Source organism: Sciurus vulgaris (assembly GCF_902686455.1).
Source record: "Sciurus vulgaris genome assembly, chromosome: 19".
Taxonomy (NCBI): Eukaryota; Metazoa; Chordata; class Mammalia; order Rodentia; family Sciuridae; genus Sciurus; species Sciurus vulgaris.
Window position 1 is genome coordinate 9,621,908 of NC_136480.1, and position 27,090 is coordinate 9,648,997.

The 27,090-nt window shown below is 41.9% G+C and overlaps 1 protein-coding gene across 5 annotated transcripts in view; it reads left to right on the forward strand.

Moving 5' to 3' along the window:
• SRGAP3 (SLIT-ROBO Rho GTPase activating protein 3) overlaps window positions 1-27,090 on the forward strand; it is a 257,580-nt gene that overhangs the window by 151,326 nt on the left and 79,164 nt on the right. For all 5 annotated transcript variants that reach the window (XR_013760829.1, XM_079122072.1, XM_079122073.1 and 2 more), the window contains exon 4: window positions 18,203-18,265. Coding sequence is in view for 4 of the 5 variants with exons in the window: in XM_079122072.1 (XP_078978198.1) it covers window positions 18,203-18,265 (63 nt within the window). In the remaining variant the exon portion in view is untranslated. The remainder of the gene's footprint in view (window positions 1-18,202; window positions 18,266-27,090) is intronic.

Below are 27,090 nucleotides of genomic sequence, written 5' to 3' on the forward strand. Positions count from 1 at the left end.
TGAAACAAAATTTCACGGTGTTTCTTTCTCCTAATTTTTAATTTCTTATTTATTTTATGTGTTCTTTTTAGATATACATGACAATGGAGTGTATTCTGACCTATTATACATACATGGAGTATAACTTATTCTAATCTGTATCCCATTCTTGCGGTTGTACATGATGTGGGGTTTCACTGTTTGTGTATTCATATGTGAACATAGGAAAGTTATGTCTGATTCATTCTTATCCCCCAAACTTCCCTCATTCCCCCTTGCCCAATCCAGTGAACTTTTATTTTTCCTTTCCCTACCCTTATTATGTGTTAGCATCCACATATCAGAGAGAAGATTTAGCCTTTGTTTTTTGGGACTGGCTTATTTTACTTAGCATGATATTTTCCAGTTCCATCCATTTACCATCAAATGCCATAATTTCATTCTTCTTTATGGCTGAGCAACATGCCATTGTGTATATATACCATATTTTCTTTATCCACTCATCTGTTGAAGGGCACCTAGGTTGATTTCATAGCTTAGATATTGTGGATTGAGCTGCTATAAACATTTATGTGGCTATGTCACTGTAGTATGCTGATTTTAAGTCCTTTGGGTAAAAACTAAGGAGTGGAATAATTGGGTCAAATGGTTCCATTCCAAATTTTCTCACAGGTTCTGCTCATACCCTTGAGGGTAACATGGACCAACCCACATTGAAATCTATCAGTTACTTAAAGATGGAAATCATGACCACCCACCCAGGTCTTTCTTGCTTGTGAACAAACAGGGCAAACATTCCAGGTTTACATACATACCCCTTCTCCACCTGCTGGGTCTTCTCTGATATGTGCAAGTTAATATTCAGAAGCAATCACAGTTCTCCAGGAAGGGCTGACCAGTCGAGAATGGAGCAGGGCTGCCTAGACAATTCATTTCTAATAATGAGACCTAAGAAGATGTTCGTCTTTTGTTTTTTTTTCTTTGCTGTGTTGCCCAGGCTGGTCTCCAACTCCTGGGCTTGAGCCATCCTCCCACCTCATTCTCCCAAGTAGCTGAAACTATAAGTGTGCACCAACTGACATTTGCCTTTTTGATGACAGTTTTATTTCATGATTGACACTGAAGTCTCAGTCACCTAAAACCTTCAGGTATTTTTGTACCACTTATTTTTTTAATGTTGCTAAGAATCCGATGTGTTTTTTTAAAAAAATATTTGTTATTTAAAAACTTTCTTATGTTCTAGTCAAATGGGATTGATATCCTTGTTTCAGCAATACTTAAGCAGCCAGAGGATAACTGTTCCAAGTGGCTCTAATTCCTTCTCTGGGATCAAAACTATTTTGTGGGGCTGTGATTGTGGCTCAGTGGTAGAGCACTTGCCTAGCACATGTGAGGCAATCCTCAGCACCACATAAAAATTAATAAATAAAATAAAGGTATCATGTCCATCTACAACTAAAAAATATTTTAAAAAACTGTTTGTAACTTTTCCATGTCTTCCTTGTCTGTGTCACCTTCTTCTACAGGTCAGTTCTTTGGCCTTGTGTTTGAATCTTCTCTGTCTTCTTAGAGGACAGGTAGAAAGTGTGGTGAAGAGTTGAGAATGAGTTCACAGTGGAGGTGACTGTGGAGTTGGGCACTGAAGGATGAATAGGAGTCTGCCAAGTGGGAAAAAGAGTTTGGGAGTTTAGGGTCGTAGAGAAAGGAAAGAGCACAGTACAACTAATTAGAACAACAACAATAAATTAATTAACAAAAAAAATAAAACCAGGGGTTTTTGGTGTCTCTGACAACATCAGAAGCTCTGGCAATACCAGAGCCACATGGGCTGATACTAGTCAGTCATCAGCTAGAGCCAGGTAGCTGCCATTTCCATCAAGCTGGGCATGCTCTCTCCACTGCCCACCTTCCCTGTTGTCACCTCGTGTCCTATACCTATTTGGCTTGTTTTACCTCTCCAGGCCTTTATGCATTTAAGTTTATGGCCTCATCTCTAAACATTATCAGTGGGTCTTATACTTCTAGTATGCATTAGAATCCCTGGAGGGCTTGTTAAATGCAGATTGCTGGGCTCCACCCTCATGGTTTCTGATTCAGTAGGTCGGGGGTGAGGCCTGAGAATCTGCATTTCTAGCAAATTCCCAGGAGATGCTGATGCTGTCTGTTGGGGGCCACACACAGAGAATGGCTTATCTAGTCCAACCGCCTTATTTTTACAGATGAGGAAACCAAGGCTCACATCCAGTGAGTGCAGAGTCTAGCCCCAACCCAGCTTTTTGACTCCAGGCACAGTACTGAATCTACCGCCCCATGTGGTCCAGCAGCTGGGAGTTTCCACGGGCACCTCACTTGCCCTTCCTTCCCACCCCTCACCATTTCTGAGACTGGGCATCGACGCCCGTTCCATTTCCAGCCTCATTCTGTTTTCTTCAGAATCCCTAACAATAGCCATCCATTACTCTATGCTCTGATGCCTGCAGAATTTAATTACTTGCCGCGGCCGTGATGTGAATTTGATTGTTGAAAGCCATGGTGTTCCAGCGAAGCGCTAATGAGGAAAGACTCTTTGCAGAGAAGAGAGGGCATTCGGGGGGTTTGTGTTTGAAAGCAGCCATTCAGATTGTGGCAACAAGGACTTGGTCTTGAGTGAGTTTTCTCGTTCCCGCCTCAAAGATGTCCATTGCATTTCATAAATAAATCAGGGCTTTTGTGTCCAATAATTGCCTTGCTTTGTAACAGAGATCAAAAGCACCCTTGGCCTTGGATTCAAAGCCAAGTTTATTTTTCACTTTTTTGCTTGTAGGAACTGGTGAGGGTTTGCAAGCTGGAGGGTCTAGCTATGAGGCCTGCAGCAGGGTGTGGGGAGAGAAGAAAGTGGGCAAACTGCCAAGGGATGAGAAGCCTCCAGTCCATCTCCGCTGTCTCCTAGGGAGATAAGCCAACTAAGCTGGGCTTCAGCAGAATTCCCAGCTCATTCAACAAACATATTGGTGCTAGCACGACAGTAGATAAACAGTTATAGCAAACAGAGAATTAACGAGTGCTTACTATGTGCCAGGCCCTGGGCTAATAAGCATTTCATACACATTTAATTCTTCAAATCTAATAAGAAGATGCTGTCATTATCCTCATTTTACAGATGAGGAAACTGACACTGATAAACATGGAAACAGATTGGAATCCAGATTTGTCAGACTCCACAGTCCATACTTGGATGGTAAAGGCAGATGAAAAAAGAAAAAGAAATGGATCAGACACAATGTCCTTCCTTAGGGATCTCACAGCATAGTGTAGAAGCCAAGATAGGTGCAAATCAGTGATTCATTCAAATGCAGCCATGAGGGATGTTTTTCACCATCAAAGTTTATTTAGAGGGAGGAGAACCTGGGAGGTTAGGGGAACATTTGATGTTGGAGGCAGCATTTGCAGGGAGTCTGGAAAGATAAGGGTCTGTCATAGCTCAGGGTCCCTGGGAAGCCTACTCTCAGAGTGTATGGTGCTGGGGTATATCAGGATGGATTCTTGGAATCCTACATACAAAAGAAGAGGGAGGGAAGCAGGAGGAGGCAAGTGCAGAAGTTGGGCTGTAAGGGAGGCCTCAGCTGACTCCCTGGGGAGCTGTTCTGAGTGTGGCCAGGAGGCTGGGCTCTTACACTCTTGTTGATTGGTCATTGGATGTGGGCTGCCTCTAGGAGTGGGTGAGGGCTTGGGCAGATGCCACTTCAGCAGTGGCAGTTCCAAAGAGAGCTGACAGCCAGGGGTGTCCGTTGGCAATGCTTCTTGGGAGTAATTTCTCCAGTCCTGCAGGGTATTTCAGCAGGACATCACAGCATCCTCAACAGATATGCAGAGAAAAGGCAGACAGAGGCTAGACCAAAGTGAAGGCCAGTGGGTAGACAAGTCTGGGTCTCCTACTGTGAAGAGGTAGACAGTCTAGAGCAGAGGCTAGCATTAGGGATGAATTCTGGTTACAGTTCTGTTTCTCCACTTTCCTGCGGTGCAAACTGGACCTAATCCCTCAACTCTGCATTTCATCATTTTCAATGTGGAGCTAATAGTAATCTCCTTCATTTGGTTGTTTTAAAATTAAAAAAAAAATAACATGAAATGCCTTCCTGGTACACAGTAAACAGTCAATAAACATTAAGCTTTACAAGGATGATTATTGGGACTTGAGAAGAAATGTAGCAAAACTTAAGATGGGAGATAGGATGGAAGGATGATTTTATTCAGGGTGCACAGGTTAAAAGATCAGAAATAAGAAAAGGAGTTCAGGAATCCACTCCCTGGTGACCTCTGGATCTTGGTAGTCTTGTCTTTTCTTTTATAACCTTTTACTTCTTTTTCTTGCCTTATTATATTGACTGGAACCTCTAGCCAGTACAGCGTGTAGGAAAGAGCCACTTTGACTTTTAAAAGGCGTGCTTCTAATTTTTCACCACTTGATACAACAACTCTAAGCAAATTAGAAATAAAAAGGAACTCCCATAGCCTGATAAAGGGCACTTACCAAAATCTAACAGCAAATCATCCTTCCTGAGGAGAATTCAGCAAGGTGGCTGCTTGTAAGATTAATATACAAAAGTTAATAATGTTCCTATGTGCCACCCATATCCAATTAGAAAATATCATTTCAATGCATATATTAGAAAACAAGAATGATTGAAAATTAATGCCGTTGATGCTACAAATTATCCATATCCCAGAAGTTCTGATAAGGGATGCTATCCTTGTTATTCATGTATAAGTATTTCATAGTTCCTATTGTAATTTCTTCTTTGCCCATGAATCATTCAAAATTATTTTTTTTAAGTCTCAAAGATTTTTTAAACCTTTCTGTTTATTTTTAATTTCTAACTTTATTGTATCATAATAAGAAAATTGGGTTTATAAGGATGCATATATATGTATATATGTGTGTATATATTTATATCCTTATAATATCCTTATACATTTACATCCTTAAATACACACAAACATATATACACATATACAAATATATATCCTTATGTACACATATATTATATATATAAAACACACATATATACATATATATGTAATACACACACACACACACACACATACATGCACGTGCATGCTTTTTTCTTTTGGTATTTTTTGGGCATTGATCTTATCAAATATCAAGATTTGAAGTGGTAGTCACTAAAACAGATAATACTAGAGCATGGCTAGACCAACTTATCAGTGAAACGAACAGAAATCCCAGCAGCAGAAACCTTCATATCTGAGAATGTGGGATATGGAAGTGGTATATTAAAAATCAAAGGGAAAATGACTATTTAGTAAATGGGCTGATTCAATTGGTTGTAATTTGCTTATTATCTGCAGGAACTAATTTTAATCACACATTACAACACACACACACACACACACACACACACACTTTTTTAATATGGAAAAGACAAGAGCCTCTGTATTAGTTCACAAAAATATTTTCTACATAGATTATTAAAGTGCTAAAAGTTAAATAGCAAAACTTTGAAACTTTTGGAAGAAAGTATAGGATTTTCTACCTTTGGGGTAGAACAGGTTGTCTAAAGAAAACAATTTTTAAAAGCACAACTCATAAAGGAAATATTGATAAATTATTTTAAAATTTTTTTAGTTGTAGATGGACATAATATCTTTATTTATTTTTTATGTGGTGCTGAGGATGGAACCCACTGCCCCACATGTGCAAAGCAAGTGCTCTACCACTGAGCTATATAGCCCCAGCCCAATAAATTCTATTATATAAAAATAAAAAAATCTTTTATACAACAACAAAAATAAAGAGATGGCTTAATAAATAGAAAATATTTGGTTGCATAGAATTAACAAAAGGTTAATATCCAGAATATAAAATCAGCTTCTACAAGTTAATAAGAGGGCAAACAATCCCATGGAGACATGGGTAAGATGTATCAATGTGTGAGTCACAGAAAATGAAACTTACATGATCAAAGATATAAGAAAAGATGCTCTTACTTACTGGAAATCGGAAGAGGGTAACCCAAGCCTCAGGCATTCTTATATATTCCGTAAACATTTAAACTGATCCATCTCCTTCAGAGAATAATTAGGCAGAGTCAAAGAATAATGAAGGAAGAGTGACAGACTGTGATCCAGCAATTTCACTTCTGAGTATAACCTAAAGATATTCCGAGCTGGGTGGTGTACAACTGTAATCCTAGATACCCAGAATGCTGAGGCAGGAGGATTGTAGGTTTAAGGCCAGCCTCTGCAACTTAGAAAAACCCTGTCTTGAAATAAAAAATAAAAAGGGTTGAGGTGAGCTCAGTGGTAGAGAATTTGCCCCGTATGCCTGAGGCCTTGGATTAAATCCCTAGAGCAAACAAACCAAAACAAAAACAGCAAAATGATATTCTACTTTATCTGTACACATAAAACTTTGTATGAGGATGTTTTTGCGGTATTTAAGTAAGCTGTACATAGTCATACAATGGAATATTATGCAATAGTCAAGGTGAAGAAACTACATCTCTCAGTATCAATATGAATAAAAGATGCAAGCATACTGTTAGACAAGAAAAGAGTAAAGTATGGTATCTTTATAAAATGGAAGACACAGAACAGTTTATATTATTCATATTTTAGGCACCTACATTATACAAATGTAGACTGTATAATACATACACTGTATATTTCAACTGCACCTTTAGCATTTTGCTTCCTAAAAATAGGTTTGAAGTAAAAATGCCAAACTCTTAATAATAATGTAATTTGGGTGGTATGTTCATGGGTGTTCACTCTCTTTTATGCATGGTTTAGATATTGCAGAATTGAGATTAAGGGTAAAAATAAGGAAAGGTATGTTGGGATGGGTCAAGGAGGCCTTTGGGTGTCAGACTGAAGAACTGGATTGTATTTTTTAGATATTAGAGATCCATCGAAAATTCTTGAATAGGGAATGAAGTGATCAGAGCCAAGTTGAAGGATGACTAATTTGACATGCGCATTTGATGGCTTTTAAAGACGAGATGCTAGATTGAGAGAGAGCAGTTACATGTGTGTATATATATATATATATGTACTTATATACATATTAGTGATGAAAGTTGGTCAGGATGTGGGTTATGGGAGGTTGGTATGGAAATGGAAAGAAAGGAAAGATGAGTGGACGGGTGGATATCAGGTTGATGGGTGAATGAATGGATGGATACGTAGATGAGTAGATGAATGGGTAGATGGGTGAGTGGATGGATGGATGGATGGGTGAGTGAATGAATGGATTGGTGGAAGGATGGACAGATGAGTGCATGGATAGTTGGCAGGTTGATGAGTAGATGGATGGATGGAGAGATGATTGAGTACATTAGTGGATAGGTGACTGGGTGGATGGATGGATGAGTGAATGAATGGCAGGGTGGGAAAGTGGTGAATACATGGGTAGAAACATTTTTGAAATGCCAGTACCATCCTTATTCATATCCTGTCCACAAAGTAAGTAAAACAGAAGATGAGATTAAAAAATGATGAGGGGTCAAAGTCTTAGGTCAGTGATTCAGCAGCAATGAATGATCAATGGCGTTTCTCTTTTGTTTTTGTTTTTTGGTACTGGGGTTTGAACTTAGGGGCACTCAACCACTGAGCCATATCCCCATCCCTATTTTGAAGAGACAGGATCTCATTGAGTTGCTTAGTGCCTCGCTTTTGCTGAAGCTGGCTTTAGATCCTTCTGCCTCAGCTTCCTGAGCCGCTGGAATTCCAGGCATGTGCGGGAACAAATAAGCCTAACAACATCCACAGTCACTTTGAAGATAACATAGAGAGGGAGAAAGCTTGAAACTGAGAATCTTCAGATTTTTGTAGATCTTGTTTTTTCAGAAAGTTGACTTTGTCATACTCCCCACAACAGGCAGGCTCTTGCCTCACCCTCAGCCATTATCTCCGAATCTATAAGAGATTCAAGGCAAAAACAACACAAAACGGAGAAAGGAAAAAAAAAAGTATGCCTCTATGAGGACATAATAAAGATGACTCCTGGGCATGTCCTGGGCCTGCAGAGCCTAGCCTAGCATTCCACTCCATCTCTTTCTGCCAGACACAGCCAGGGGTAGGGTGGGGACTTGGTCACCAATAGCAGGAGATTCTGCAGAATGGCACTGAGCACTGGTTGTTATCTGATAATCATGATGATCTAACACAGAGCCTTGTAAATACCATTATGCTTTCTATACCAAGGTGGAGGAGTATACATGTGTTAGAATTATTTTTAAATGTTTTTTGGGGAAAACAAAAGGAAAGGCTCTTAAGAGTTCCAGCTTTCCCAGTGGAGGCAACAGAGTGGAATTGTTGAGAATGTCACCTGTATTAGCCCTATAACCATGGGCACATTACTCCCCTTTCCTGACCCTCTGTGTCCTAATCTTCAAAGTGAGGTCTATAACAGTGCCTGCCATAACAAGGTGAGAACGTCACCTTTATTAGCCCTATAACCTTGGGCACATTACTCCCCTTTCCTGACCCTCCGTGTCCTAATCTTCAAAGCAGGGTCTATAACAGTGCCTACCATAAATAGGTACCATTTATGAAAGCAGTTAGTGTTGGCCCAGCACATGCTATAGAATCAAGAAACAGTAGCTCTTATTGTTGTTTTCCATAATGGTAAACATTATTACTTATAGTACTAGCATTCTTGTTAACAATGATTACAAGTATTATTCCTAATAGTAATATTTAGTATTATTGGTAGAAATTCCAGAAATTCCTATCCTGACCATATCAAGTCACTTGTTCATAGCCATTCCAAGATTTCCTTGGATTTTTCAAGCCTGTGTTTTAAGTGACTCTGAAAATGGAGTTTTCAGAGTGAAGAAGGTCCCAAAGAGATGGTGGGAGTAGTTGCAGGGAAGGAGGGAAGAAGGCATGAGGCTGGGCTCATCACTGCAGCACACTGCCAGGCTCCTGGGTGGGTGTCCCATGGCCCCCCATTGCCAAGTATGTCCAAGGCCTTCCTGCTTCCCTGCAGGCTGACATGCCAGTCCTGGCAAGAAGAGGAAGAGTTTGGGACTCAAATATATTTCCAGCTTTTTGCAGGAATGAGTAATTGCCATCCGTTTGGAGTTGCAACAGAAGGAGACATACATCAGTCTTGGAAGCCACAGAAAGGGTGTCCAGGAGCAGGGAAAAGAAGAAAAAAAATGGAAGGGAGAGGGGAATAAAAACAAATATTGGGATGGATGTCAGGCAAAAACTGGGCTGAGGATGTTTAAAGGCAAGGGGTAGCAATAGGAAACAGCCTAGTTATTGGTGACTTAAGACACATCTAGGAGGTAGAGTTAGCTGCTTGGTGGTTGAAGCTGCTATGTTCAGGGGTGTGCTGACCTTCCAGGATGGGTTGGAGAGAACTGCTCCCTCTAGACGTGATTTTAAGCCTTTGCTTTGGAAACAAAATCACAATGGCTTTGGGAACTGGCCAGTGTATACACACATCATATATTTAAACAGGGAACATCTGTGGGTCTTAAGTTTTGTGATTTTGATGAACAAACAAGCCAGAGTATAGAAAAGCAGAGGAGGGATCTGTTGGGAATGAAAGAGACAGAGACTTTGTGTTTCCTGTTGTTTGATTGGAACCCTAGAACTAGGAAATTCCCCAACATGAGAACATCTACTCAAACAGAATGAGCAAAGAGGATCAGGCCAGGCTGTAGCAGGGCTTGATGAGACAGAAGAGAGGATAGTCATGAGTAATTGAGACTAAACTAAGACACCCACCTTACTTGCTGCCTGAAATTGTTCTAAAGTATTGTTCAGAATGGTTTCCTTTTGAGAAATGAAGCAGGGAGGAGCCTTGTCATTAAACCCAGTATTTTAAGATAGTTTTATTTTTTAAGTATTGGTTTAATTTGTTTTCTGTTGCTATAATTGAATGCCACAGACTGGGTAATTTATAAAGAATAAAGGTTTATTCAGCTCATACTTCTGGATCTGTGAGGTCCATGATCGAGGAAGCTAATCTACTGAAGACCTTCTTGCTGCAGAGTCCTGAGATGGTACAGGGATCATGTGGTGAGGTAGCAGGTGGTACTAGCTGGGGTCTTTTCTCCTCTTAAAAAGTCACTAATGCCATCGCAAGCACCCCACCCTCATGACCTCATCTAATTCTAATTATTTCCAAATACCATAATCATCTGACTTTGGAGATTAAGTTTCAACATGAGTTTTGGAGGGGTCTAGTAACCAGACTGTAACATAGGGGATAATTTCAGCATCGTAGTGACCCATCTTTGAGTTTGTGGGGGATATAGATATGACTTTTCAAATATAGTTCATTAAGTCCTGGGGCTTATAGTAAGGTTTTCTGAGGGAGAGGGTAGTGCTGGGGATGGAACCCAAGGCCTTGGGCATACTAAGCACTTGCTAAGCCACTGAGCTATACCCCCAGCTATATAGTAAGGTTTTTGAGAGTTTTCCTTCAAAAGCATAATTAACCCTGTATTGAAAACTAAATCAAGTCACATATGGCAAGATTTTCATGATGAAGGAGCTGATTTCACTCAGGATCTCTATGTAAAGAAAAATTTTGTCTGCTGGTCCCATCTTGGCTTGACTTAATGTTTGTTTTGGCAAAGAAGTAAAGGTCAAAGGTAAAGGTCACCTTTTACTGCTCTCTAGTTTTGTACTGCATCTGCACATCAGTGAACTCATTCAGGGACATTTTTGGGGCTCCTTCTGTTATGGTTGGCATTATAGGAAGCAGTGGAAAGAGTTCCAGAAACCAGGCTCTGTCCTTTAAGGAGTTTATGTTCTGATTGTTTGGGGATCAGTCCTTTTGCTAATGCCTACTGGGGGACTTTCAGAAGATTGTCTCACTCACTGGCTGTTTTGTATCTTTAAAAAAAATTTTTTTTTTTAGTTGTCAATGGACCTTTATTTTATTTATTTATATGTGGTGCTGAGAATTGAACCCAGTGCCTCACACATGCGAGGCAAGTGCTCTACCACTGAGCCACAACCCCAGCTCTGTTTTGGTATCTTGGGACTGACATGAGTATGGATTATGTACTTATAATTCTTTCAAATAAATCATCATGAAAATTTATTGGCTCCTGTAGAAAAGGTCCATAGGTAGATCTTGAGATCACTTGATCCAGACCCCGACCCCCAGCCCTGATCTCTCCTGTGATAGGCATGGTGGCTGTGGGAAACAAAGAGGGTTCCTGTATCCTGGTTCGGCAGTCCCAAAGCAGAGGTGCTGTACAAGTATGGTTAGGAGAAGGCTTCCAGGAAAGATTCTTTATTGAATCATCCTGGGACATATTTCTCTCTCTGGAGATAAGGCACTGGAGTACCCTAGTGAGGCCCAGTCTCTTGCCTGGTGAACCATCTTGTATGGCCAGGTAGGTAGGGGCCAGTCCCACCCACACCTCATTTTCTGTTAGCAGAAGGAGGAGGAAGGGAGACGTAAGAGAGGACCATCATGGCTGATTTGTTCTTAGCAGGGAAGATGGGACAAAGAGGACTACACCTGCTTGTAAGCGGGGACAAGGACCAGGGATGCAGATTCCTGTGCAGATGGTGAGAAAGTACATCAGACAGGTAGGCAGTGACAAGGGGGCTTACCCTTGTTGGCACTTTCCCTGTCACCTGGACTTATCTTCATTACATCATTGCAATGGCTTCTTTTCATCTGTGTGTATGTGCACTAGGCCCTGAGGAAGCAGACCATAGTAAGTCGCCCTGAGTGTCACCTTCGAAATCAGACCAACCAAAAGCTGAATCCTGGCTTTGCCACTTTCTGACTGTGCAAGATTGGATAGGTTGCTCAATTCTTCTGAACCTCAAGCTCTCCTGTGTTAGCCAAATGGGGTTGTTAGTAGTATTTACCTTAAAGTCTGAAACTAGATAATGTATGGAATTATACATTATATTGGACAATATTCAACAAATGGAAAATTCTCCATAAATGCTAGCTGCTGCTGCTAAAATGATACTTTAGAGCAGGAACAATGTCTCCTTTAGCTTTGTGTCTTTAGTGCCTGTTTAAGGCTGTTATCTACTATGTATTCAGTAAGTGTGTGTGAATGAAATCAAAGCTACTGGCACAGGAGGAGACAGTGAAGGCAGAAGGATGGGCTCAGGGTGCACTGTGTATCTATATGGGCCATGGTATTGAGTCTGCTATGATGCAGCAGGACTTGATTTCAGGAGTCAGACTCACCAGTGGCTCTCAAATGGTGGGATGCAAGAATACTTGCTGAAGAGGCACACTTAGATGTTCTGATTTAGCAGGTCTAGGATTGTCATCTTTAATTGGCACCAGGAGATAGAGATAGCCAGTCCCTTACCTGAGAGATACCCCTGCTTTCTGGGTCATTATTCAAATATTTCCATGGGTCAGATGGAGGGCATGACCAGGTGAAGGGCCCAGGTGTTGGGTCCAGTGGCCAGCTGAAGAGCACAAGCTCTCTCCAAAGGGGCCACCATCTTGAAACAGTGGCTCAGAATGCTGGATCACCTGGAATTTCCAGAGATATTGAAAATCAGGGCTTCTGAAATTAAGGGTCATATGTTTTCCCTCATATATGGAAGCTAGAGAGAAAAAAGGGGTAATCCTGGGAAATGATATCGACCAAGTTATTTTGTTATATTCTATGCACGTACAAATTTGTAACAACAAATCCCACCATTGTGTACAACTATAATGCACCAATAAAGAATAGAGGAAAAGATAATACCTTGTTTCAAAAAAATAAAAACTTACAAGAGAACTTTCCTGATTTTTAAATGCTAGGGAAATATTTAGATTTTCTAAAAGCACTGAATGGCCAGGCAAAACACATCTGCAAGCCACAAAGCTGCCACTTGCAGGCCTTGGTCTAAAGCAGTATTTCTCACTGAGGGGTGACTGTGTCCCCTAGGGAACATTTTAAAATGTCTGGAGATAATTTGGGGATGTGAATAGGGCAAGGTGCCAGCATTGAGTGGGAAGAGGCCAGGGATGCCGCTGAACATCCTGCCATGCAGAGCATAACTCCCGTGACACGGAGTTATCTGTCCCTAAGTAAGTTAACTGGGTTTAGTTGTGGGTAGGAGACAGACACTGAAGAGAACTGGAGGCACCTGCCATCATGGTGCCTGGTCTTGAGGTCGGTGAGTCTCATCTTACAGGCCTGTTTGCAACAGAGAGGCAGGTCTATGCTCTTTCAACCTCAGGGAGCCATGGCTGCCTCAGCCAAACCTTCTTCAACCTGATGTGTAGATGTTTTCACTGTCCACATGCTTCCTATGCAGGAAGAAGGCTGCATGCTACCTCCAACCTTGGGAGGCAGGAAGGTAATTAGAAAAACTTGGGCAACACACGCTCATATGCTGTCACTTGGGTCCCCAAGGGCCGGGTGTGGTAGCCTGCTAGAGATCAGGGTTTTGGCCTTCTGTTCCTGGTGGAATGTTTGGTTTGGGGTTCCTCATTCAGTAGTTTTGGGAACTGTTATTTAGATTATTTCCCTTCCCAACCGTAAAATAATAACGCCTTTGAGTCCTGTGTAGCTCAGAGGCTCCTCACTGAGCATTTGCTCTGTGGCCAGCCCAGGGCTGGGTGTGGGGAGGTTGATGAGCAGAGACTCAGGCAGGTTCCATCTGGTGGCCTATAGTCCTGTTGAGGAAACACAAGAACAGACCCACAGCCCCACCCCATTTGTTATGGTTTGGCTATGAGGTGTCCCCCAAAAGCTCCTGTGTTAATGTAGGAATATTCAGAGGTGAACGGTTTTGATTTGGAGGGTTGTAACCTAATCAATCCATCCTTGTTTGAATGGATTGAACTGTAGGCGGTTGGGGTGTGGCTGGAGGAGGTGGGTCACTGGGAACACACCCCGGAAGGGTTCATCTTCCCTGCAGCCCCTTCCCCTTTCTCTCTCTCTACTTCCTGGCTGCGATGAGCAGAGCAGTGCTCCTGTACCACACCCTTCTGCCATGATATTCTACCTCATCTTAGGCCCGGAACAGCGGACTCAGCCAACCATGGACTAAACCTCTGAAACCATGAACCAGAATAAAATAAAAGAACGAAACATTGTTCTTATCAGATATTTTGGTCACAACAAAGAAAAGCTGACTAACCTTCTAGTTCACCCTCCGTATACTGATGTTTGCATCTTCATGAAGCACAACCCTGAACATCATGGTCTTTGGCCCCAGAACCTTCAGTTCTGCTCTGAAGTAAGCCAGTGCTCCGTCAGACTCCACGATCTGGCCCAGTCTTCCTTCCCTACTTATCTCCTCCTCTCTTTGCAAGCCACTCTTTCTACATTCCCAGTCTCCTGCCTTTTCTTTGTACCCCTCTCCTCTTTCTGCTATCTCGAAGGCTGTCTCTGGTCATCCATGCTAGGTGGGATGGTTCTGGGAGCACACCTCTCTATCACTATCTCTTGCATTCCTGGACTTCCCTTCTGCCTCCTGCCTTATAATAAGGTGTACTCTTGACCTTTTCCCCCTCCATACTGGGAGATTCTTCAGGGAAGAGTTAATAAAAGATTTGACTGTATTTCTTCCCTTCTCTGGACAGCTTCCTAGTTTCCTCACTGGCACCTCATGGGTATTGATTCATTCTGTTCTGCATTTTCTCAGGCGCATCATTTGTGCCCCATACTGTGCCAAGTGCTGCCATTTGTGCTCTCTCTTTACAACCTCACAGGGACTCCATGACACCTGTGACATTACACCACTTTGACAAATAAAGAAACCAAGGCTTAGAGGAACTGTCCCTTCAATCACTCATAGATTCATTCAATAAACATTTAATGAGCATCCGTCCACTCTGCGACAAGCTCCATAGCATTGCAGGGTTGCAGGAATGTGGCAGTGAGATGTTGCAGATGGGTGCCAGGAAGCACACTCTGAGACAGCTGAATTTATCATCTAGGATGGCTGGGGAGCTATCGTGGGATAACCCATTGGAAGTGTGGGGAAAAGGGCAGGGAGATGGGAAGGTCAAATGCAAAGCAGATGACCTAACTAGAAACCTTAGTCAGCCCTATGGGGCATTCTAACAAGGGAATGACCCTTCAGAACTGAGACCCGAGAAGCAAGTCTTATGCCCCATACTTAACAGTCTTTGAATGAGGTCACACCCAGAAGAATGTCATCTTATCCTGGAAGGTCATGCCTGAAGGGCACTTTTCAGCTCAGGACTGTCTGCCTGCAGTACTTAGCGCAGCTGGGGGATCTCCTTGTGTTATGGGGCTTACATTCCAGCAGGGGAAACAAAGGACGAGTGAAAAAACAAATAAACAAGCAAGATGTTTGCACCTCCCCTCATAAATGCAGAAAAGACAAACAGGTTCTCATTTTATAGATGGGGAAGCTGAGATGCCAAGAGGTTCACTGAACGAAAGCCTCACCTCCAGTCCAGATCTCTATGACTCAAATCCACCCCCCCTCCACTGCAGAACCAGGCCTATGCCGAGCATAGAAAGGCTCAGGAGTCAAGCCAAGGAGCTGGGACTTGATCCTATGTACAATGGGGAGGGTTTGGAAGGGTGTAGAGAAATGTATTTCTAGGAAATTCTGGCATAGACATGCAGAATGGATGACCAACTCAAGGAGACAAGCTGTGGGGACTTTGTTAAGATGCTGCTTCAGAGACTTGGGTCTGTAATAATGATGTGCTCAGTTCAGGAACTGGTGGGGGAAATGAGGCTGGATCCCTGAGGATGCTTTTGGCTGCAAGTAACAGAGAACCCCAGCTTACGGTGGCCTAACCAGTAAAGCCACAGAAGTGAAAGTAGACTGGGAGGCAGGCTCTGGGTTTTTGGTCCCATCAGTTACTCAGGAGGTCATGAAAAGAGTCTGGTTCCTTTTGCTCTGCCATCCTAAGACAGCTTCCTCTTTTGGTCCTAAGATGCCTGCTGGTAGCAATCAGGGCTACATGCTTTTTTTGCTAGCACTAAATTAGAAAGACTAAAACCTTCTCTTTGATCATGTAAGTCCTTTTTTTCTGTCCCAGGTAAGTTATATACTCACCACTGGACGATAGCAACACAGAAGGATTCAGAATTTTGGGGAGGGATGGGATCAGCTTCCCTATAAGAACTGGGTTGGAGGAATGATGGCTTCACTAGGAAGCAGGAAAGGCAAGAAGGGTTGACAGGGAGGAAAACCCCATTGCCTGCTACTAATAACAAGGGATTGGGCAGTTTGAAAACAGCACACAGTGAAAAATTGAAGAGGAGAGATAAAAAAAAAAAATCAGACAATTCCAAAAGTTCTAGTCTACAAGCCCAGTAAAATATATCCCATTGGCCAAAATTGAGGAGATAAAGAGAGTTTGGTTTTAGGAGTTCATTTTTGGATACTTAAATTTTGATGTAATGAGGGGACAGCCATATTGATTTGTACCAGTTGAAGATAAGAGTCTTTGAACATGGGCTCAAGGTTATTTAAGATAGGACCCAGAAGAGAGGCCCATGGCAATGGTGACATGGCTTCTGGTCACTGAGAGGTGTGTTCTGATGTCAGGGACTTATGGTGGAAGTGGGGAAGGAGCTGAGAAGGCACAGCTGGAGTTATTCTGAAGGCAGGACTTTTCCAGCAGGGCTGCTTCTAGGATGGGGTCCCTGACTGACAGAGATCCCTGCCTCTGTGCACAGTGACAAGGATAAGACACTGGAAGCAACCTAAATGTGCATCTCTAACGAACTGGTTAAATTTTATGCCTCTGGTGTATGGAAGCAGCAGTATGAAAGAGCTATCTTAGCTGCAATAAAAAAATCTATCAGATATGTCATTAGGTAGAAAAGCAAGATGCAGAAATTTGTATAGTATGCTCCCATTTGTGTTAAAAGAGAACATATGATATCCAAATGTGTGCTTGCATTATCCATGAAATGTTTCTGGAAGGTATCAGAAGAAACTTTTCATAATTCCTCTGGGAGGGGTTCTGGGAACCTGGGAAATTCCTCCCTTCTTACCTTGTCAGCTGTTGGGAGTTTCTTGCACCATGTGTATTTATTACTTATGACAAAAATTAGATCATAAAAATAAATACATAAGCAACGGGATCTTGAATGTCAGAGATGTTAGTGTGCCTGAGGACTGAGAGGAGGCCATGGAAGGGTGTTAGAGAGTCTAGAGTCAGCAGTAGTAAGGCACACATCATGGGGAGAGGCCAAGGGGGAAACCGAAGCAATGAACGGCTCAGAGAAACACAGAGAATAAGAGGCGGGGGTAGCTGGTGGGTTCCTTGAGCACCATTGTGAAAGCAGGGACACTGTTGAAGGCCCCTAGTTAGCTCTATAAGGCTCCGCTTGTTTTTGTTTGTTTGTTTTTTTGCTTTTGTTGTTGTTTTGGTACCAGGGTGGCTTACCACTGAGCCACATCCCCTGACCATTTTTATGTTTTTTTTTTTTGTTTTTTTTTTTTTGAGACAGGGTCTTACTAAGTTGCTTAGGGCCTCCTTAAGTTGCTGAACTTGGCTTTGAACCTGAGATTCTCCTACCTCAGCCTCCCAAGTTGCTGGGGTTTCAGGAGGGTGCCACCACACCTGGCGCACTTCCCTTTAGAGATGTGTCCCCTTGTTTTAGCCACTGGAGTTAGAAAGGCACCTAAACAGACTTCACCCCCAGAGCTTTAGGCTATTTGTCGGATCAGATCTGATGTAGGAAACAACTAACTTTAGCTAATTCGTGGCATACTAGGCCCAGAAGTTGAGAAACTGGGCTGTAGGGTAAGAAGAAGGAGCCTAAGAAGACATTTTTCCAGCTGCACATGGTAGCACATGCCTGTAATCTCAGTGATTCAGGAGGTTGAGGCAGGAGGATCGCAAGTTCTAGGTCAGCCTCAGCAATTAAAAAGGGCTGGGGATGTGGCTCAGTGGTTATGTGCCCCTGGGTTCAATCTCTGGTAACCCCTGCCCTCCCCCACCAAAAGAAATTAAGCCTGGCACAGTGTGTGTATCTATAGTTCCAGCTACTCAAGGATTATAAGGCCATCCTGGGTAACTTAGTGAGACCCTGTTTCAAAATAAAAAATTAAAAAGATAAAAGGGCTGGGGTATACCTGCTCAATGGTACACCTGGGTTCCATAACCAGTACCAGACTTCCAATTTTTAATTGATGCATAATATTTGTACATATTTATGAGGTATAATATGATAATTCAATATGTGTATACGATGTGTAATAATGAAATTTGCATTTCCATCTCCTCAAATATTCATCATTTCTGTGTGTTGACATTTGTTCTTCCATATTTCAGAGTAAGGAGATTGGCCTGCAGATGCATGAGGAGCTCCTGAAGGTGACCAATGAGCTCTACACAGTAAGTTCTGCCCGGGTTCACTGCTGTTGGGGACCGGGTCACCTGTCTTCAGTACCCAGAGCTGGAGGGAGGTGAAACAGAGGTCTGGGATGACCCTGGGCATTTTTGCTGTGTCTTGTGCTGCAGTTGCAATGGGTCATCATGTCAGGCTGTAATGACTCACAACCCCAGCTTTTAATTCTTTGCATCTGAGGTGGGGCCCAGGCATGTTTAGTTGGTGAAAGTTTACATGAGATTCAAATGACCTACCAGATATGTGATGTGATACCACAAAAGCAAAGGACACAGAGCTGAGGCTGGGCAGCCTGGTGTGAAGGCTCAGAGATTGGACATGTAGACTTGAGAATGAATGGGGCCATTCCTTATTTACTCTAGGACCTGAAGCAGGGAGGCAGTTCAGGTCTTTGTATCCTCACCTGCAGGATGGCGCCCCATTCTGAGGATGACATGAGGTGTTGAGCATGTTAGCATATCTTGCTGTTTCCAGGAGATGATTTCAGAATAGCAGTGTAGACCAAGGCTTGCTATGGGCTAGGAGTCAAGATTCAACTGCACTTGAGCTGGGTGTTAGAATTGAAGATGGCCAGTGAGTGGGGAGCACAGACACCCTGGGCTATGGTGCAGATGCTCACAGGCTGTGCTTTGAACAGGCTTTGATTTCCTTGGAGAGGAATATGGGGAGCCCCATACATAGTCTTGGGGTTAAACACCAGGTCTCCCACCTTCCTATGGCACTCAGAGTAGAACTTATGTTTTAAATACATAGGGGTTCTTTATAAAGCTTTTCATTAAAAGTCTGTCTGAGAGAGAAGAGGATTCTGTTGCTTAGATGACATTTGAAAATCTCCAGAATGAGGGACCAGAACTGCGGTCTGTGTGAAGCCCCTTCTCTTTGGTGTTGCTTCTGTGTTGACATCCTGTGGAGCCAGCAGGTGGCAGACTCCTCAGGGGCTGAGTGCCTTTGTCCAGGTCCTGGACCTCTGATTGAAGGCCTGGAGCTTGGGCAAGGCATTTACTTTTCTGGGCCTCAGTCTCCCAATCAATCAGCAAAATGGGTATAAGTGTTCCTAAGTAAATGTTGAAGCTTGAAATTCTTTGAATCCAAGTTAAGGAGAAAATCTTGAGCCCTAGACAATTTTCAGTTGGATCATTCTTAGGGTAAAGGAAGAATTGTTGCTTGATAATGTGTAACATTTTGTATTAGCCGATTACTGAGGGGCAGAGTAGCCCACTGACTTAAAGCACAGACTCTGAAGCCAAAATTTGGGTTCAAATTCAGTTGTTAAATAGAAATAATAGTAAAGTTGTCCCTTGGTATCAATAGGGGTTTGAATCCAGGACCCCCTGTGGATTCCAAAAATCTGTGGATGTGCAAGTCCCTTAGATGAAAGGGCACATTGTCATGCATTCTCCTTTGTATTTCAAACCATCCCTTGGTTACTTATAATACCTAACACAATATAATGGTATGCAAATAATGGTTATATTGTATTGTTTAAGGACAAGAAAAGACATATTTATATGTTCAGCACAGATGCAGTTTTTCCAGATATTTTCAATCTGCAGTTGACTGAGTCCTTTGATGTAGAACTAGCAGCTGTGTCACGGGGTGACTATACCTACTTACTGTATGTTCTTTTGAGAATGAAAGGGGATCTTGTTTGTAAAGTGTGTTTAGACCTTAAGGACATAGTGGATCAGGGGTTAATAATGTTACTATCACCATCACCATCATCATTATCTCACCCTTCCTGAGATCACTTTTCCCCATAGCATTCTAATACCTGAGCTCCACATCCCAGGGCCTCAGAACCACTGGGGTCCCTGTCCTTCCCTGCACCCTCCAGCTGTTCTCCTCTCTGGCTCTTTCTCTTTGCCCACACTCTGCTTCTCTACCCCTGCATTTCCTCCCTGTCTATGATTGTCCTCTTTCCTCCTCTGCTTCTTTGTAGCATATTCATTTTTCAAACTTAGACCAAACCCCAAAACCTTCCAAAAGGCACCACTATTGGGTTTTGAGTTCCTATGGCAGTTTTCCAAAGATCTCTTGGTGTCAACACCTCTCCCCATGTTGGAACGTAAACTCCTTGGAGTCAGGTCACTAGGTGGTATCACTGCACTAAAGGCCCAGAGGCCCACATTGAATAGCTATGTGGCATTGGGCTCATCCTTCACTTCTGTTTCACCTGTGTAATATGGGACTGGTCATATTTCTGCAATTTGTAGACTGGGCAGTGCCAGACTGTTGTCAGGGATCAGGAGGATGGTGGCATCTCTCTGTGACCTCATGGTGCCGGTGGCAAGTGTTGGGCCCTGAGTCTAACAGATGCTGCATACACAGCTGCCTGTGGGCAGGAGATGGGGCAGCACCTCCCCAGCTGTTTGAGGACCTCAGGGTACCAACAGTAGCCTCTCAAGATCATTTATTCTCTTTTTAAAAAAATTTTTGTTGTAGATAGGCACAATAACTTTTTAAAAATATTTACTTATTTATTTATTTATTTATTTTTATAATGTATTTTTTTATTGTAAACAAATGAGATACATGTTGTTTCTCTCTTTGTACATGGCGTAAAGGCATACCATTTGTGTAATAAATTTACATACAGTAATGTTGTTTGATTCATTCTGTTATTTTTTCCCTTCCCCCCACCCCTCCCACCCCTCTTTTCCCTCTATACAGTCCTTCCTTCCTCCATACTTGCCCCCCTCCCTAACCCTAACTCTAACCCTTCCCTCCCCCCATTATGTGTCATCATCCACTTATTAGCGATATCATTCGTCCTTTGGCTTTTTGAGATTGGCTTATCTCACTTAGCATGATATTCTCCAATTTCATCCATTTCCCTGCAAATGCCATAATTTTATCATTCTTTATGGCTGAGTAATATTCCATTATATATTTATACCACAGTTTCTTTATACATTCATCAATTGAGGGACATCTAGGTTGGTACCACAATCTGGCTATTGTGAATTGAGCAGCTATGAACATTGATGTGGCTGTATCTCTGTAGTATGCAGATTTTAAGTCCTTTGGGTATAGGCCAAGGAGTGGGATAGCTGGGTCAAATGGTGGTTCCATTCCAAGTTTTCTAAGGAATCTCCACACTGCTTTCCAGAGTGGCTGCACCAACTTGCAGCCCCACCAGCAATGTATGAGTGTACCTTTCTCCCCACATCCTCGCCAACACCTCTTGTTGCTTGTATTCTTGATAATCGCCATTCTAATTGGGGTGAGATGGAATCTTAGGGTGGTTTTGATTTGCATTTCTCTTATTACTAGAGATGTTGAACATTTTTCCATATGTTTGTTGATTGCTTGTAGATCTTCTTCTGTGAAGTGTCTATTCATTTCCTTAGCCCATTTGTCGACTGGATTATTTGTATTCTTGGAGTAGAGTTTTTTGAGTTCTTTATAGATTCTGGAGATTAGTGCTCTATCTGAAGTATGATTGGCAAAGATATTCTCCCACTCTGTAGGCTCTTTCTTCACATTGCTGATAGTTTCCTTTGCTGAGAGAAAGCTTTTTAGTTTGAATCTATCCCAGTTATTGATTCTAGCTTTTATTTCTTGTGCTATGGGAGTCCTGTTAAGGAAGTCTGGTCCTAAGCCAACATGTTGAAGATCTGGACCTACTTTTTCTTCTATAATCTGCAGGGTCTCTGGTCTGATTCCGAGGTCCTTAATCCATTTTGAGTTGAGTTTCGCGCATGGTGAGAGATATGGGTTTAGTTTCATTCTGTTGCATATGGATTTCCAATTCTCCCAGCACCATTTGTTGAAGAGGCTATCTTTTCTCCATTGCATATTTTTGGCACCTTTGTCTAGTATTAGAAAGTTGTATTTATTTGGGTTTGTGTCCGTGTCCTCTATTCTGTACTATTGATCTACCTTTCTATTTTGGTACCAATACCATGCCGTTTTTGTTACTATTGCTTTGTAGTAGAGTTGAAGATCTGGTACTGCAATACCCCCTGTTTCACTCTTCCTGCTAAGGATTGCTTTAGCTATTCTGGGTTTCTTATTCTTCCAGATGAATTTCATAATTGCTTGCTCTATTTCTGTAAGGTACGTCATTGGGATTTTAATTGGAATGGCATTGAATCTGTATAGCACTTTAGGTAGTATGGCCATTTTGACAATATTAATTCTTCCTATCCAAGAACATGGAAGATCTTTCCATCTTCTAAGGTGTTCTTTAATTTCTTTCTTTAGTGTTCTGTAGTTCTCATTGTAGAGGTCTTTCACCTCTTTTGTGAGATTGATTCCCAAGTATTTTATTTTTTTCGAGGCTATTGGGAATGGGGTAGTTTTCCTAATTTCTCTTTCTGAAGATTCATCACTTATGTATAAAAATGCATTGGATTTATGAGCATTGATCTTGTAACCTGCTACTTTACTGAATTCACTTATGAGTTCTAAGAGTTTTCTGGTGGAATTTCCAGGTTCCTCTAAATATATAATCATGTCATCAGCGAACAGGGATAGTTTGAGTTCTTCTTTTCCAATTCGTATCCCTTTAATTTCTTTGGTTTGTCTAATTGCTCTGGCTAGAGTCTCAAGAACAATGTTAAATAGAAGTGGTGAAAGAGGGCATCCCTGCCTTGTTCCAGTTTTTAGGGGGAATGCTTTCAGTTTTTCACCATTTAGAATGATATTAGCCATGGGCTTAGCATAAATGGCCTTTACAATGTTAAGGAATGTTCCCACTATCCCTATTTTTTCTAGTGTTTTGAGCATGAAGGGGTGCTGTATTTTATCAAATGCTTTTTCTGCATCTATTGAAATAATCATGTGATTCTTGACTTTAAGTCTATTGATATGGTGAATTACGTTTATTGATTTCCTGATGTTGAACCAACCTTGCATACCTGGAATGAAGCCCACTTGATCATGGTGCACTATCTTTTTAATATGTTTTTGTATGCGATTTGCTAAAATTTTGTTGAGAATTTTTGCGTCGATGTTCATTAAGGATATTGGTCTGAAATTTTCTTTCCTTGATGAGTCTCTGTCTGGTTTAGGTATCAGTGTGATATTGGCTTCATAGAATGAGTTTGGGAGGGTTCCCTCCTCTTCTATTTTATGGAATACTTTGAGAAGTATTTGAATGAGCTCTTCTTTAAAGGTTTTGTAGAACTCGGCTGAGAACCCATCTGGTGGCGGACTTTTCTTTGTTGGTAGGCTTTTGATGACTTCTTCTATTTCAGTACTTGAAATTGGTCTATTTAAATTGTTTATGTCCTCCTCGTTCAGTTTAGGCAATTCATATGTCTCTAGAAACCTGTTGATGTCTTCGAAATGTTCTATTTTGTTGGAGTATAGATTTTCAAAATAGCTTCTAATTATGTTTTGTATTTCAATCCTGTCTGTTGTGATATTTCCTTGTTCATTCCGAATTTTAGTGATTTGGGTTTTCTCTTGTCTTCTCTTTGTTAGTGTGGCTAAAGGTTTATCAATTTTGTTTATTTTTTCGAAGAACCAACTATTTATTTTGTCAATTTTTTGTATTGTTTCTTTTGTTTCAATTTCATTGATTTCAGCTCTGAGTTTAACTATTTCCTGTCTTCTACTTCTTTTGGTGCTGGTCTGTTCTTCTTTTTCTAGGGCTTTGAGCTGTAGTGTTAGGTCGTTTATTTGTTGAGTTTTACTTCTTTTATTAAATGCGCTCCTTTTATTAAATTGAAATAAATTTCCCTCTAAGTACTGCTTTCATAGTGTCCCAGAGATTTTGATATGATGTTTCTTTGTTCTCATTTACCTCTAAGAATTTTTAAATTTCCTTCCTAATGTCTTCTGTTATCCATTCATCATATAATAGCATATTGTTTAATCTCCAGATGTTGGAATAGTTTCTGTGTTTTATTCTTTCATTTATTTCTAACTTCAATCCATTATGATCTGATAGAATACATGGTAGTGTCTCTATCTTCTTGAATTTGCTAACATTAGCTTTATGGCATAATATATGGTCTACTTTAGAGAAGGATCCATGTGCTGCTGAGAAGAAAGTGTATTCGCTCTTGGTTGGATGGTATATTCTATAAATGTCCGTTAAGTCTAAATTATTGATTGTGTTATTGAGATCTATGGTTTCTTTGTTCAATTTTTGTCTGGAAGATCTGTCCAGTGGTGAGAGAGGCGTGTTAAAATCACCTAGTATTATTGTGTTATGGTCTGTTTGGTTTCTGAAATTGAGAAGGATTTGTTTGACATACATGGATGAGCCACTGTTTGGGGCATAGATGTTTATGATTGTTATATCTTGCTGATTTATGCTTCCCTTAAGCAGTATGAAATGACCTTCTTTATCCCTTCTGACTAACTTTGGCTTGAAGTCCACATTGTCTGAAATGAGGATGGATACTCCAGCTTTTTTGCTGAGTCCATGTGCATGGTATGTTTTTCCCCATCCTTTCATCTTTAGTCTATGAGTATCTTTTTCTATGAGGTGAGTCTCTTGTAGGCAACATATTGTTGGATCGTTCTTTTTAATCCAATCTGCCAGTCTATGTCTTTTGATTGATGAATTCAGGCCATTAACATTCAGGGTTATTATTGAGATATGATTTGGTTTCTTGGTCATTTGGTTCATTTTTTAAATTTTATTTATTTATTTGTTTGACACAACTTGGTTCCTCCTTTATTTGACAATTCCTTTAGCATAATTCCTCCCTTTGCTGATTTGCTTCTCTGTTTTTCATCTCTTCCTCATGGAATATTTTGCTGAGAATGTTCTGTAACGCTGGCTTTCTTTTTGTAAATTCTTTTAGCTTTTGTTTATCATGGAAGGATTTTATTTCATCGTCAAATTTGAAGGTAAGTTTTGCTGGGTATAAGATTCTTGGTTGGCATCCATTTTCTTTCAGGGCTTGAAAAATGTTGTTCCAGGCCCTTCTAGCTTTTAGGGTCTGGATTGAAAAATCTGCTGATATCCGTATTGGTTTCCCCCTGAATGTAATTTGGTTCTTTTCTCTCACAGCCTTTAAAATTCTGTCTTTATTTTGTATGTTAGGTATTTTCATTATAATGTGCCTTGGTGTGGGTCTGTTGTAATTTTGTGTATTTGGAGTCCTATAAGCCTCTTGAACTTGATTTCCCATTTCATTCTTCAGATTTGGGAAATTTTCTGATATTATTTCATTGAATAGATTGTTCATTCCTTTGGTTTGTTTCTCTAGGCCTTCCTCAATCCCAATAATTCTTAAATTTGGCCTTTTCATGATATCCCATAGTTCTTGTAGATTCTGTTCATGATTTCTTACCATCTTCTCTGTTTGTTCAACTTTGTTTTCAAGGTTAAACATTTTGTCTTCAATGTCTGAGGTTCTGTCTTCCAGGTGTTCTATCCTACTGGATATGCTTTCTATGGAGTTCTTAATTTGGTTTATTGTTTCCTTCATGTCAAGGATTTATGTTTATTTTTTTTCAATATCTCTAACTCTTTATTGAAATGATCTTTTGCTTCCTGTATTTGCTCTTTTAACTGTGGATTGGTGCGATCATTCAATGCCTGCATTTGCTCTTTCATCTCATCATTCAGTGCGTGCATTTGCTCTTTCATCTCATTGTTTGCTTCCCTGATCATTTTAATTATGTACATTCTGAACTCCTTTTCTGTCATTTCTTCTCCATGCTGTCATTGGGTTTTATTGATGTAACATCTAGATTTGTTTGCGGCATTTTCTTTCCTTATTTTCTCATATTGTTCAGGTATCAGCGGACTGCTGAGATATTGCAGATTTCCTCTATTGACTTACAATGTCCTTGAAGATTTCTATATATATCCCCTCTTAGCCTTCAGTAGGTTGAAGTCTTGGAGGAAGTTGATAATGCAGTGCTCCACAAGGAAGCTGCCTCTCTAGGAGTGGTGGCCTTCAGGTGAGGTATATTCCCCGCTAGTGGGCAGAGGTGCCTCCACTTGTTGACCAATGGTCATCCAAAGGGGAACTAGGCTGCGGGCTGAGGCAAGGCCTGTTTGGGCCTGTGTCTCTGGTTTTACTGTCCTTTTGGGGAAACCTCACCCGGCAGGGAAGACTCACCCGGTGGGGAGGTCTCGCTGGTCAGTTCCCCTCCTAGAGGTTCTCCTCAATTTATAGCTACCGCCTGGGCTGGGCTGTCTTCCTCTGCAAAATTCCCAGGGGCCCGGCCCTACCTCCTGGGCCTGGGAGCCTCACCCTTCGCAGATGAATCTCCTTAGGCTGCCCCTCCTCAGAGAATCTGCCCGCAGTCCTGGAACCTTCACTCCACCCCTAAGTGTGTCTCTGTGCGGCTCTTCCACCAAGAAGCCTCCTCGATCCTGGGACTCTGCTCTGCACCTAATCGCCTGGCTATGCGGCCCCTCCTCTGAGCAGCCACCTGGGGCCCCGTACAATCGCTCTGAGTCCCAGAGACTCGCTGCATGCCTCTTTCTCCAGACAGCCGACCAGTATTCCAGTGCGGTCACTAGGAGTCCAAGCAACTCACTGCGTGCCTCCTCCTCCCACCAACCGCCCGTAGCCCTGGGCAGTCACTCCGAGTCGAAGTGACCCGCCCCGTTCCTCCTCCTCCTCCTGGTAACCCCCCGGGTGTTCAGGAGCGGTCGCTCTGAGTGGCTCTGAATCCACGTGACCCGCTGCACGCCTCCTCTGGGCAGCCGCCCGGAGCTCTGGTGCGGCCACTCGAGACCAAGCGACCCACCACGCACCTCCTCCAGGCAGCCCCCCTGTGTTCAGGAGCAGTCGCTTTAAGTCCAAACAACTCACCAATTGCCTCCTCTTCTGAGCAGCCGCCTGGAGCTCTAATGCAGTCACCGCGAGTCCAAACGACCCGCCGCGCTCCT